Here is a 12,911-nt window from a genome sequence, read left to right as displayed (position 1 = left end):
TCCGAACAGCGACAAACAGCTCTGTTGTTTTGCCAAACTACACACCTGGCGCCGGTAATTTATAGGTCAGAGGTCACACGGGGACGTTTTTTCAATTATCGTTCTGTTTATGCCCGTTTTGCCCAGATTTGCCGAGCTCTGTTCTGCCTATTCAAGAGAAAATGCACGATAAGAAGCCACTACCGATGGATGGCTTCATGCGTAGAAAGTGACAGCAACTAGGACACCGGTACCCGACGTTTATGATGCTTGTAAAATTGAGATATTGAAGCATGCTGAAACATAGATATCAGATAAAGCTTAAGCTTGAATGAATCCACGTCAATTAAAAATAATGAAAGAGAACTAATCTTGTAAAGTTATTCTGTAAAAGTTGCGGCCATTATTTGATCACTCGTCCTCATTTGTCCCGCTGCATATCCGAGATCATCGTCCATCCATCCTTTTCCATCCTTCCCTCCTCACACACACCTTTCCATCCCTATCGTGTCTAGTTCTACTGTCTACTCACCGTCGGCAGCACAAACGCCACGGGATGGTCGGGTCTGACAGCTGCCAGCTGCTGCTTCAGCGGCTGCCGTTCTTTAGAGCTGGACCTGCTGCGACGTCTGAGCCACAGAAAGAGGGCCAGCAGCAGGCAGCAGCCAGCCGCCACGGCCACTGTGGGCAGGATAACCAGCAACGCAATCTGGGGGAGAGAGAGAGAGAGAGAGAGAGAGAGAGAGAGAGAGAGAGAGAGAGAGAGAGAGAGAGAGAGAGAGAGGGTGAGAGGTGAGAGAAGAAGAAACTTATCATTTCTGCTATTGATGAAATATGTCAGTGGGCCCCTTACAATGCCACAAACGATTGATGGACCTATGACGTGACCCACCTGTGCATCTGATTGGCTGTCGGGCGCGGCCTCGACCGTGACGTCATCAGTTCTGGTGCTGACGTCAGCAGTCATTGTGCAGATGGTTCCTGTTGTCGCGATACAGTTCTAGGTCGGCGTAGAAGTAGCACAAGATGCCAAGGACACCGGAGACCGTTTACTGATGCATACTGAGATCGCTAGACTTTTCGGTTCTTCTCGGAAATCGTTCCGACTTTTCGGCTAGAAATGGTCACTGGCTGTTGGAGGTGCTGTAGATGCTTAGTTTCTAGTTATCCTGGCCGATCTCACAGCATTAATGTCTCCCAGGTCCGGCTAGAACCACTTGAGGTCACCACTGCTCGTCGATGGTTTCCCGGCGGAGCGCAGGATCTTTCTTGTGATGTCAGGTCTCAGAGTCACTTTCACGATGAAATCTGCAAATCAGTTGATGTCTTGCTCTCCGTAACACTATTCCACTGAGCTCTAAGCCGGAAGCCCCCGAAGGTTTAACAAGGCTTGTTTACGCTTGTTGACACCACTAAACCTGACTTTCATCAACTTTCTGGCCCTTAGGATCAGCGGTGTCTGTCATGAAGTCTTCGACAAATATCTGGTGTGTAGTAGCAGCGCTCTTCTGAAAGCACCACCTGAAGTGGACGCGATTCCGACACGACAGCGCTCCTGCTTTGTTCACCCCGCTGTCTGGGTGACCTTTGGAAAGACCTGCAATATCACGCGAGGGTACGGGTGGCGATCAATCATCTCCCCTGTCGGTTCGTTAGGACGTGATGCAACTGCAAAACAGGAAGAATGATGGAGAACAAAGGGTAATAACGATAAATACAGCGTTTTGCTCATAACTGAAGAAAGCCAACAACAAATCCAATTTTCACATCTTGTTTTTGATTTCCTTAGTTATGAGCATAAGGTCATTATTCATTCTTATTGCAACTTTAATCATCACCGTGTTAAAATAAAACGTTTTCAAGTGTTCAAACTTGAGAACAAAGGGAAATGGATGGCATATTGGATCAATTTTGAAAGATGCTTATCACTCAAAACTAGAGTCTAGGAGTACAAAAAAGGATATTCAGAACATGGAACGGTGCGGCTCACAACTGACAACGGTATAAGAAAGGTCGTGCTATTTTTAGCAATCATGCAGATGGTCGATGAACAATCCGAAGCTGGGACTTTCCTTAACCCTCATAAACCTCATATCTTAAGCCCCTATCCTACAAGATGAGCTGGTTTCCTTGTGTCAGTTGCTTGTGCTGTGCAGTGGATTAAAGTGACAGGCGAAGGGCAATATTCTGTAGAAACGTCAGCAAATATAAACACCTCAATGTTAAAAATGACATGGACATGCACAGTGCGCATGTGCGCACCAGAGCTTTGCTGGGCTGTCATTATAGGTAGTTTTGCAAGTAATTGGTTGCCTGTGTCATATTTTCATGGTGTACAGTTTGGTTGAACGTCTATCAGAGGCATCATCAATCAGTGACCTTTCCAAAATACCAGACCGATGTTCAACACCGTGGTTAGGCACTAGACAGCGATCTATAAGCAATCGGCTCACTTCTGAAAACATAAATTGGCCATCGGTGGATGGAGCTACAGTATCTTCGTTGCCTTTTTCAGTTTTAAGGAACAACTAATATTCTTCTCGGGATTTATTTAGAGCCAATCTCCAGACCATTTTATCTTGTGTCGCGGATTTCACGTGCAGTTCGGGGTGGGTGCCACCCTTGCACTGTCACACCCACCAGATAACCGATCGTTCCAAAATGAACAATGATCTCACCCCTCCGGGGTGACCGTTCGAGCTGTGGCTGACCCTCTGTAGTCTGTCACTCTGCACCCACCCCATCCAGGTCATACCACGCCCGAGCCACTTCTTTTTTGAATATCAAAGTTGTAAATGTTTACCAAACACGCTTTAAGATATCAAGAAAAAAAAACTTAACAGGCGAATTCGAAACACTTTCTCACTGGAGCATGGCGCGGGTTTAAAACCCTGTCTCGGGTTATTACGGTACGGTAAAACTTTGAATTAAAATTCATGGGGTAGTGATAAATTAAGGTAGGTACTATGACGTTTGCTGCATTTGTAAGATAGCTCAAAGCCCGTCACCATCTGACTTGATAAACATCGTCTACTGTGAAATACCCGGGGCTTCGGTTTTTATCGCTTGATATTCCCGCATCGATATCATTGTCGTTGTGTAACGTGGGAAACTACGACCCTTTCGATACGGACAGTAAGCAAAGAAGTGGTCGCACTTACAAATTCGTAGGAATTCAGCTCTTCGTGGCAATCATCTCCCTCACGCACGCCACATTCACATTGTGCACCGCCAGCTATCCACACAAATATCCGTCACAAATCTTCCCGAGAACGTATCACGTCACTGTTCAAACACAGCTTGGTCCCCGAGGTATCCTGCCTGTCGCGCGCAGCAGCCCGACGCCACAGTGCGAGACCGACGAAAAGTGTGGGACCTAGTCGCCCACCCTCTGGTACGCCACTAACGCCGTCGGCGGGCGACTGCCTCCGGCGCCGCGCTGACGTCATACGACAATCGTGATGACGTCATAAGAGAGTGACGCCATCGGTCGGTTGTTGGACTGCGTGATGCTGGCAAGAGAAGTGAGGAGAGTGAAATAAGAAATAAGCAAATGTTTTTTTTTTTTGTTCAGGTAGAGGGCCCGAGGGAGGACTTCCTAACAGTGTCTTTTTTTCTGGCTCTGTTGAGACTGAGAGTTTTAGCAAAGCGGCGAATGTATCGTAAGTCCGCGTCTTGTCCGTGCTATTATGCTAGATAGGTATTTGCAAAAAGTGTGCTATTTTTCCTGAGAGTGAAACATTACCAATGGTATACCTGATTAAAATTGGCTCTTTCGACGAGGACATATCACTTACCTACGCTTTCTGCACCCGACAGTTTATGCACAACTGTGCAGTGTTCTACACAGTACATGCATGCTTATTGGCAGCATTTCATGTTCAGTAGTCAATTTCCAGTGCTCACTTGCTTAGTGTTATCAGCCTCCCATTCCCCGGTACAGCCGATCATTCCCCGGTACAGTCGGCCAGGTGCCCGTTCCTGATCGTACCCGGCGTGACTGCGGACATCTGTAGCTGTCCTTGCCACTACAGTTGATGTGTATTCACGACAGGTGGCGGTGGCGTCGTGCTGCAAGGGACTCAATAGACGGGGCTCACCGTTCATTGTCATCTTCGAGAGTCAATAGCGCCCTCCGTTCCGTCGTTTCCATCCTCAGGATACTGAAATCCTTCTTCACGCTTCAAACCCCACTCCGGGCTGGACAGGCACCTTTATCTCATGCGGGCTGCTCCTGAGGGAGCGCACCCGGTAGCCGGGTGCAGGGAGTACCTTGGGGAGAGGGGGGGAGGGGTCTGGTCGGCCTGTCTATTCGCACGGGCTCAGCCCCAGCCAATCACTAGGGTGTCTACCCAGACCAATGTCTCCCCCTAATTCCTATCATATTTCCGGCTCTGAAATGGTCTTGTCAGACCGAAAGGGCCTAACCCAACAAAGTAAATAAAAAAATAAATCGGTAGCGCTAGTGTCCTTATCGATACTGTGCTGAAAGGATAGGCATGGTCTCTGAGCATGAGAGATAGGATGAGTTCCATAAGTGTCGTCAGGCCAGTGCCTTTTTCATGCCGCAGACGACCACGATTTTCTCTCTGAAAGCGCTCGTCCAGAACAGGCGTATGGTCTACACCTTTGACAAAATATGTACATATGTAAATAAATATGGATAAATAATCATATATGATGTTATTTTAACATCACATTTTTTAAAACATTAACATGATAATTCTTTTTTAGAGAAAGTGGTGAATCAATGGTTACGGACAAACCGTAAACCGGGGTGAGTTGATATGGGGTGGTGAGTTGATATAAATTGCTAGAAAAATGTTAAAATGTGTGCTGCTCATCCATTTGTAAACCAATTTTCAGTTTTCTTTTTCTGTGAAGTGAAGCAACCAATAAGTGATGCATATTGCTGAGAAAGGCATGCATGTGGTGCAGTGCCTTCTTAACACATCACTTTTTTCAAAGTCCTTTTTTTCTTCTGATTTTGAAACTAAGGAAAAGTCCCCACCCTACAGCAAAGACGGTGGATACCAGCATCTGCGATGCCGGGCTCCGCATCGCGGGACCGCAGGTTGTTTGAGCAAGCACCTCTGTACCGCCCGCCGCAAAACGCAAAACCGCAAAACTCGCAAAACGCACGCTCAAATAGTGATTGTTCTTAATTGAAAAGTCCCAACCTTCGGATATTCCATAACACCATATATTACCAGCATCTGCGATGCCGGGCTCCGCATCGCGGGACCGCAGGTTGTTTGAGCAAGCACCTCTGTACCGCCCGCCGCAAAACGCAAAACCGCAAAACTCGCAAAACGCACGCTCAAAACGCAACGCAAAAGCCGCAAAAAAACAATCGCCCGCAGGCACAAAACCGCAGAAAAACGCAAAAAAAGCCGCAAAAACGCCCTCCGCCGCAAAACGCAAACACCGCAAACAACGCAAATACCACCGCCACAAAAAATCGCCCGCCGCCAAAGGCAAAACGCCGCGAAACGCGGCCGCCCGCCTAAAACCGCAACACCGCCAATAACGCCCGGCCGCCGGCGACCGCAAAACCCCGCAAAAAAACGGCCGCCCGCCGCAAACTACAAAACGCCGCAAAAAACGGCCGCCCGCCGCAAACCACCGCTAAAACGGCCGCCCGCCGCCAAACGCAAACACCGGAAAACACCCGCATCGCCCGCCCGCCCTGCGCCAAACACAAAAAAAAAACGCAAAAAACGCAAACACCGCCGCAAAAAAACGCCCGCAACGCACGCCCGCCCACCGCCAACCGCAAAACGCCGCAAAAAACGGCCGCCCGCCGCCAAACAAAAACACCGCAAAAAACGCAAAAACGGCCGCCCGCCGCCAAACGCAAACACCGAAAAAACGCAAACACCGCCGCAAAAACGCCCGCCGTAGGCAAAACGCAAACACTGGCTCACTAAGACAAATATGGCGCCCTGCGGCAAATGTGGTGCATTCATATCTACCGTTTAAGCAGCCATCCCTTAATTACAGCGCATCCTAATCGTCCAATTTTCGACAAAATAACGCACATTCTGCACTTTGTGGCCAAAATTGCGCTTTGAGACAAACGTGGCGCACTGCAACAAACGTGCCGCATTCGTTCATGTCGCTTAACAATTCATCAACCCACCAAAGTCTAGCCCAATTGGACTTAAACTGACAAAGTTATGTTCATTTGAATATTTCACAATAAAATATCTCCGCAACGGAGGTGCCCAAATCTGCACGTGTGCCACGTGACCGCCGGTGGTGTAAGCAGGACTTGTCCCCTCACTGATTGCACCATTTCAGTGTTCCTGGCTTGTGCTGTTTTCGTGCTATAAGGCCACAAATCGGCAAACACACGATAATCTGGGAGGTACGCGACTCAAACACGTGGCCACGTGGCACGTGCCGGACCTCTGATAGCTTCACCGTTTACGCCACGTGATGACCCATCGACGTGGCCATCAGCATGTAAAAGATGACCCCGGCCGGTGTCACCGTCTCTGAACAGTGGACGGCTAAACTCGAAAAACGGGAAAATTTAGGGAAATTTCACCTTCCGAATATATAATTTCCCCAGAATTTTAAATTTTTCATTTTACAAAAAATCCGAGATAGCAGTTTTGTATCCCCCTTCATTCTGTGCCTAAACCCATTTTCAGATCGACCCTATCATAAAAACTGACGGCCTGACGGCTATTTCCCCCACTCCTTGCATTTCACAATGCTAGTATATTTAAGCACCAAAATTGACCCCGTGCCACGGCACGTGCAATAGCACGTGCGACACGTGACCACTATTGCGACAAGCTGGACTCATCTGCTCACCGGCTGCACTGATTTGGTGTCGCTAGTTGAAGTCGTTTCCACGCCATAGGACCCCGAGTAGGCCAATGTCGGATTTTCCACGAGGTTCCCCCATCAAACACGTTTGCACGTGGCACGTGCTTTTCAATCGCCCCATATCTGGCCCATACCATGTGGTAGCCGACACCCCGGGGCACAACATATTGGAACATTTTCAAAATCTAACGTGGAAATTTTTTGCAAAATCGATTTGAAAATAATTTTTCGAATTCGCCATAGGCTTAACATGGGGTAACTGTTTGTGACGATTACCCGAAATTTTGTCAATTATATTTTAAATAATTACCACCGTCAGTTGTGGTGCCAGCCCGAGATCCGACCCTAAAAATATCAGCAAATATAATTGACGAAATTTTTCGCAAATCGCATTTTAAATTTTTCCCATGTTAACTCTATGGGAAAATGCACGTGCCGATTACCCCAAAATGGGCCATTATATTTCATAACGAAGCAAAACAACATGTTCTATGGTCGTTTCTCAACAGGTCCTGAAAGTTTAAACAAAATCGTATCATATAATTTTGTGCAATGAACGAATGAAAATGTCTCTGCAAAAACGTCCATTGACTTAGCATGGGGAGCAAAAAAAGTTCATCTTCAAACTCGTGCAACTCAAGTTAACGAATTTTGACGGGTATACGGCGCACACGGGCGTGTACCTGAACGTGTCGGTCATAAAATGGTGTGCAGCAAACCATACCTTGATCCGCGATTTTTTCCGCAATTCGCGATCGCGAAAAAAGTGTCCAAAACCCCGTTGACTTAACATGGGGAAAATGGAATCGCACGTGCCACGCGCAAAAGAATTCTGAGCGAGTAGCGACCGGTGCCATCAGGTAGATCGCCTCCGGCAGCCCATACCCTGAACTTTTTACGGAAATTGAGCGATTCGTTTAGGCCCCACCCAAGTTGCCCCAATCTCAGGCCAAGTATGCAAACCATAGCCCGGAGAAGGACCGCCCCGGTTGTTTTTCAATAGAAAAACACAATTCTAACGAATAGTGTTTGTCAATGAAGAAACAACCTGCGGTTATTCATGGTACCAGCATCTGCGATGCTGGGCTCCGCATCGCGGGACCGCAGGTTGTTTGAGCAAGCACCTCTGTAACGCCGCAAAAACGCCACCCGCCAAACGAGAGGATGAGCCTTGCACGTGCAGATCGGAGTGGGTGTGCTACGAACTGACGTGCACTGCACTCTGCTAACCGGTCTCTAGCGGTGTGCCAAATTTGAGTGCAATCGACCCGGCCGTTTTCGAGATCTGAAAGCGACACACTGCACGTGCGCACGTGCAAAATGGTCCCATCTGACTTTTAAACGGCACCCTATTCGCCGGTCTCTAGCGGTGTACCAAATTTGAGCTCAATCGGCCTGGCCGTTCTCGAGATCAGAAAGTGTCACCCTGCACGTGCGCACGTGCAGCTGCACCCCAACCGGGGCACATGGAAATACATACTAACTGACTTGCGCACGGCACCCTACTAACCGCTCTCTAGCGGTGTACCAAATTTGAACTCAATCGGCCCGACCGGTCACGAGATCTGGTAGCGTCACCCTGCACGTGCGCACGTGCAGCGGCACCCCTACCGTGGCACATGAAAATGGATCGCCTGGTAGGTGACTACCTCCATGCCAAGTTTCAGCGCGATCGGCCCAGTAATTACCGAGTTATTGCACTTATTACAAAACTGACACCTCTCCGTATTACACGTGTCACGTGCAGTAGGGGTTACCCGCATGCATCGTCCATAGTAAAATACTTATAAGAAGGGTATACGCTACCCCACACAAAAAACCCCAAGTGTATTGGTCCAGTGGCTGCGGAGATATAAGTCGTACAAAAACGTCCCCAAGGCGGACGGCTGCTAATGTTTAGTATTAAATCGCATCCTTCTATGGGAGGTATCCCTGTCACCTGTTCGTATACTGTCTGAGCCAAGACCATATATAGGTCTGAGCTCAAATCTCGGTAAAGTCGTGCTTTTTTACCAAATTCCTCAAAAACGGCACAACGTGCAATAACGTTCTATATATCATTGGAAAGGGCATCAAAAGTTGTATAACCTATCAACTTTTCACTTAAATATATCTCAACTGTAAAAAGTTATTAAGCAACAAAGACGCTCCCATTGACTTTCCATGTTAAAATTTTTCATTTTTAAACGAGCTTAAAAAGAACAAACGAATTTGCACAGCTTAAAGAAGCATAACAACATGTTCTATGGTCTTTTCTCAACAAGTCCTGGAAGTTTAAACAAAATCGTATCATATAATTTTGTACAATGAACGAATGAAAATGTCTCTGCAAAAACGTCCATAGACTTAACATGGGGAGCAAAAAAACTCGAACTTCAAAGTCGTACTACAAAAAATATCGACTTCTTACGGGTAGACGGCGCACATGGGCGTGTACCTGAACGTGTCGGCCATAAAATGGTGTGCAGCAAACCATACCTTGATCGGCGATTTTTTCCGCTATTCGCGATCGCGCAAAAAGTGTCCCAAACCCCCATTGACTTACTATGGGAAAAATGGAATCGCACGTGCCACGTGCCACGAGGTTTTAAGCGAGTAGCGACCGGTGCCATCAGGTAGATCGCCTCCGGGAGCCCATACACTGAACTTTTTACGAAAATCGCAATGCACGTTTAGGCCCCGGTCAAGTTGCCCCAATTCGCGGCCAGACTTGCTAAACATAGCCCGGAGAAGGACCGCTCCGGTTGTTTTTCAATAGAAAAACACAATTCTAACGAATAGTGTTTGTCTTTTCAAACAACCTGCGGTTACCAGCATCTGCGATGCTGGGCTCCGCATCGCGGGACCGCAGGTTGTTTGAGCAAGCACCTTTGTAAACGCAGCAAAAACGGCCGCCGCCAAACGAGAGGATGAGCCTTGCACGTGCAGACCGGAATGGGTGTGCTACGAAATGACATGCACTGCACTCTAGGACCGGGCAGCACTTGTCGAACAGCACTGCGGATCCGAAGGTTGGGACTTTAATTGTGGAAAACCGCCCGCCCGCCGCAAAACGCAAAACCGCAAAACTCGCAAAACGCACGCTCAAAACGCCAACGACAAAGCCGCAAAAAAAACAATCGCCCGCAGGCACAAAACCGCAGAACAAAACGCAAAAAAGCCGCAAAAACGCCCGTCCGCCGCAAAACGCAAACACCGCAAAAAACGCAAATACCACCGCCACAAAAAATCGCCCGCCGCCAAAGGCAAATCGCCGCAAAACACGGCCGCCCGCCTAAAACCGCAACACCGCAAATAACGCCCGGCCGCCGGCGACCGCAAAACGTCGCAAAAAAAACGGCCGCCCGCCGCAAACTACAAAATGCCGCAAAAAACGGCCGCCCGCCACAAACCGCAAAACGCCGCAAAAAACGGCCGGCCGCCGCAAACCGCCGCTAAAACGGCCGCCTGCCGCAAACCGCCGCTAAAACGGCCGCCCGCCGCCAAACGCAAACACCGCAAAACACTCGTATCGCCCGCCCGCCCGCCGCCAAACACAAAAAAACGCAAAAAACGCCCGTGACGCACGCCCGCCCGCCGCCAACCGCAAAACGCCGCAAAAAACGGCCACCCGCCGCCAAACGAAAACACCGCAAAAAAACGCAAAAACGGCCGCCCGCCGCCAAACGCAAACACAAAAAAACGCAAACACAAAAAACGCAAACACCGCCGCAAAAACGCCCGCCGTAGGCAAAACGCAAACACTGACGCATTAAGACAAATATGACGCCCTGCGGCAAATGTGGTGCATTCATATCTGCCGTTTAAGCAGCCATCCCTTAATTAGAGCGCATCCTAATCGTCCAATGTTCGACAAAGATACGCACATTCTGCACTTTATGGCAAAAATGGCGCTTTGAGACAAACGTGGCGCACTGCAACAAACGTGCCGCATTCGTTCATGTCGCTTAACAATTCATCAACCCACCAAATTCTAGTCTAATCGGACTTAAACTGACAAAGTTATGTACATTTGAATATTTCACTATAAAATATATCCGCAACGGAGGTGCCCAAATTTGCACGTGTGCCACGTGACCGCCGGTGGTGTAAGCAGGACTTGTATCCTCACTGATTGCACCATTTCAGTATTCCTGGCTTGTGCTGTTTTCGTGCTATAAGGCCACAAATCGGCAAACACACGATAATCTGGGAGGTACGCGACTCAAATACGTGGCCACGTGGCACGTGCCGGACCTCTGATAGTTTCACCGTTCACGCCACGAGATGACCCATCAACGTGGCCATCAGCATGTAAAAAATGACCCCGGTCGGTGTCACCGTCCCTGAACAGTGGACGGCTAAACTCGAAAAACGGGAAAATTTAGGGAAATGTCACCTTTCGAATATATAATTTCCCCAGAATTTTAATTTCTTTATTTTACAAAAAAATCCGAGATAGCAGTTTTTTAGCCCCTTCATTCTATGCCTATACCAGTTTTCAGATCGACACTATCATAAAAACTGACGGCCTGACGGCCATTTCCCCCATTCCTTGCATTTCACATTGTTGGTGTATTTAAGCACCAAAATTGACCCCGTGCCACGGCACGTGCAATAGCACGTGCGCCACGTTACCACTAGTGCGACAAGCTGGACTCACCTGTCTAATGAAACAACAACGTGCGGTTATGAAAATGATCCCTTTTGGCTTTTACCCTTAAGTGTGCTGGTAGCGTCCTTCGTTAGTGACTTGAAACTGGAGCTCGCCGCTCTGACCGGGCCGGGCCGGACTGGCCTCGGGTCTGACCGGCTCCACACGCACCGAGGACAGGGTGGGCCGCAGGGGGCCTCCCGTACCCACCGGCTGCCGTCCTGATCGGTACCGACCACCTGGTATGTCCAATACATGCTGGGTGAAGACATTGGTCATGTGCGCATGGTGCATGCTACAAACACTCGTTATTGTATTGTCAGGTACGAGCGGCGGTCTACCTATAGGTGTGAGTTCATTTACCCGCTCGGTAATAAAGATGGATCAGCAGCCGGCAGCAGCAGCGCCAGGGGTTCCCTATTGTATATTTATTTATTTATTTACTCATTTATTTTGATCATTTCATTCATTTTTACGTAACACACTTTTGCGTTTCACACACAAAAACGTTTAGTTGACGTAATGTAATTTTGGACCTGTTGTGCCAGTGTCAGGAGTTGTTCATGCTTGTTGGTTGTTCCGTGTAGAAGGAGATTCAGTTTACCTGTGTCTATTATGCGCAATCGACGCAAGTGCTAGTTTTCCATCCTTGGTATGCTAGGCAGTGCCTAACACTCCAGGCAGCGCCACGAGGAGGCGGATGGAGGAACAGGGATATACCTTGGGCTGTGGAGAAGGATTGTCGCACACCAAAGGTTCATCCGTGCACCGTGCTGCCCGCCCTAGAGGCATATACATTTAAGTCTAAACAGTGCCATATGTAACCGTGGCAAAATTACGTTAAAAGCAAACTGCCTCGAGAACCCGTTAAGGAGATGTAACGGATACATCTGTTGGGTGGGAAATGATATAGGGTGGCTAATGAAATGGCCCGAAATTGGAGCATTTTATTAGCAGTGCCCCAGCCGTAGTCACGTCCTACATTGCGCCTTGTGACTCACACGTGCTCTTTAGGACTTGCCGGACACTGTCCCCATCCGTTCAACGGAGCAGAGCGTGTGTACGGGGCCCGCACTTGCGACCGTTTACACCCCGATAGTGCGGTTCCAATCGGCACCATCCGTGATGTTGGCGGCCGTGGCAAGCTTTACTTTGCCACGATCGCCCTCATCACCGATTTGCGTCATGCATCGGGGTCCCACACGCGGCAGTCATACCCCACGACTGCACTACGGCAGCCCGGCTCGGGGTTGGGCGCGCACATATTGGGAAGCTTGCAAGGCGCAGCTCCTCCCAACAGCAATCATGACTGAGTCGGGACGTACGACCAGCCTGCATCCCCCTACTCTCCCACCGTGCCCGTGCGGGCTACGTGACAGCCTCGCTGCGGTAAGAGAGTGGCAACGTGATGCGCTGCGGACCATTTAAACCTTGGATAGCGCAGCTCCAAAGGTACGTG

General features: G+C 48.9%; 1 protein-coding gene across 2 annotated transcripts in view; it reads right to left on the bottom strand.

The window, feature by feature from the left end:
• The window catches only part of LOC122371040 (synaptotagmin-1-like), a 35,689-nt gene that overhangs the window by 8,723 nt on the left and 14,055 nt on the right, over positions 1-12,911 (bottom strand). Inside the window, exons 1-3 of one of the 2 annotated variants that reach the window (XM_043347086.1) lie at positions 3,141-3,390; positions 872-1,576; positions 512-688 (exon numbers count right to left, since the gene is read on the bottom strand). In XM_043347086.1, coding sequence (XP_043203021.1) covers positions 512-688; positions 872-946 — 252 coding nt within the window. In that variant the 5' untranslated portion in view covers positions 947-1,576; positions 3,141-3,390. Of the gene's footprint in view, positions 1-511; positions 689-871; positions 1,577-3,140; positions 3,391-12,911 lie in introns of those variants that run through there. The other variant, XM_043347084.1, reaches the window with a different exon arrangement.

The sequence above is a fragment of the Amphibalanus amphitrite genome, unplaced genomic scaffold, assembly GCF_019059575.1.
Source record: "Amphibalanus amphitrite isolate SeventyFive unplaced genomic scaffold, NRLGWU_Aamphi_draft 001197F_arrow, whole genome shotgun sequence".
Taxonomy (NCBI): domain Eukaryota; kingdom Metazoa; phylum Arthropoda; class Thecostraca; order Balanomorpha; family Balanidae; genus Amphibalanus; species Amphibalanus amphitrite.
The sequence above is the reverse complement of the archived record's forward strand: the minus strand, read 5'-3'. Positions and strand labels throughout refer to the sequence as shown.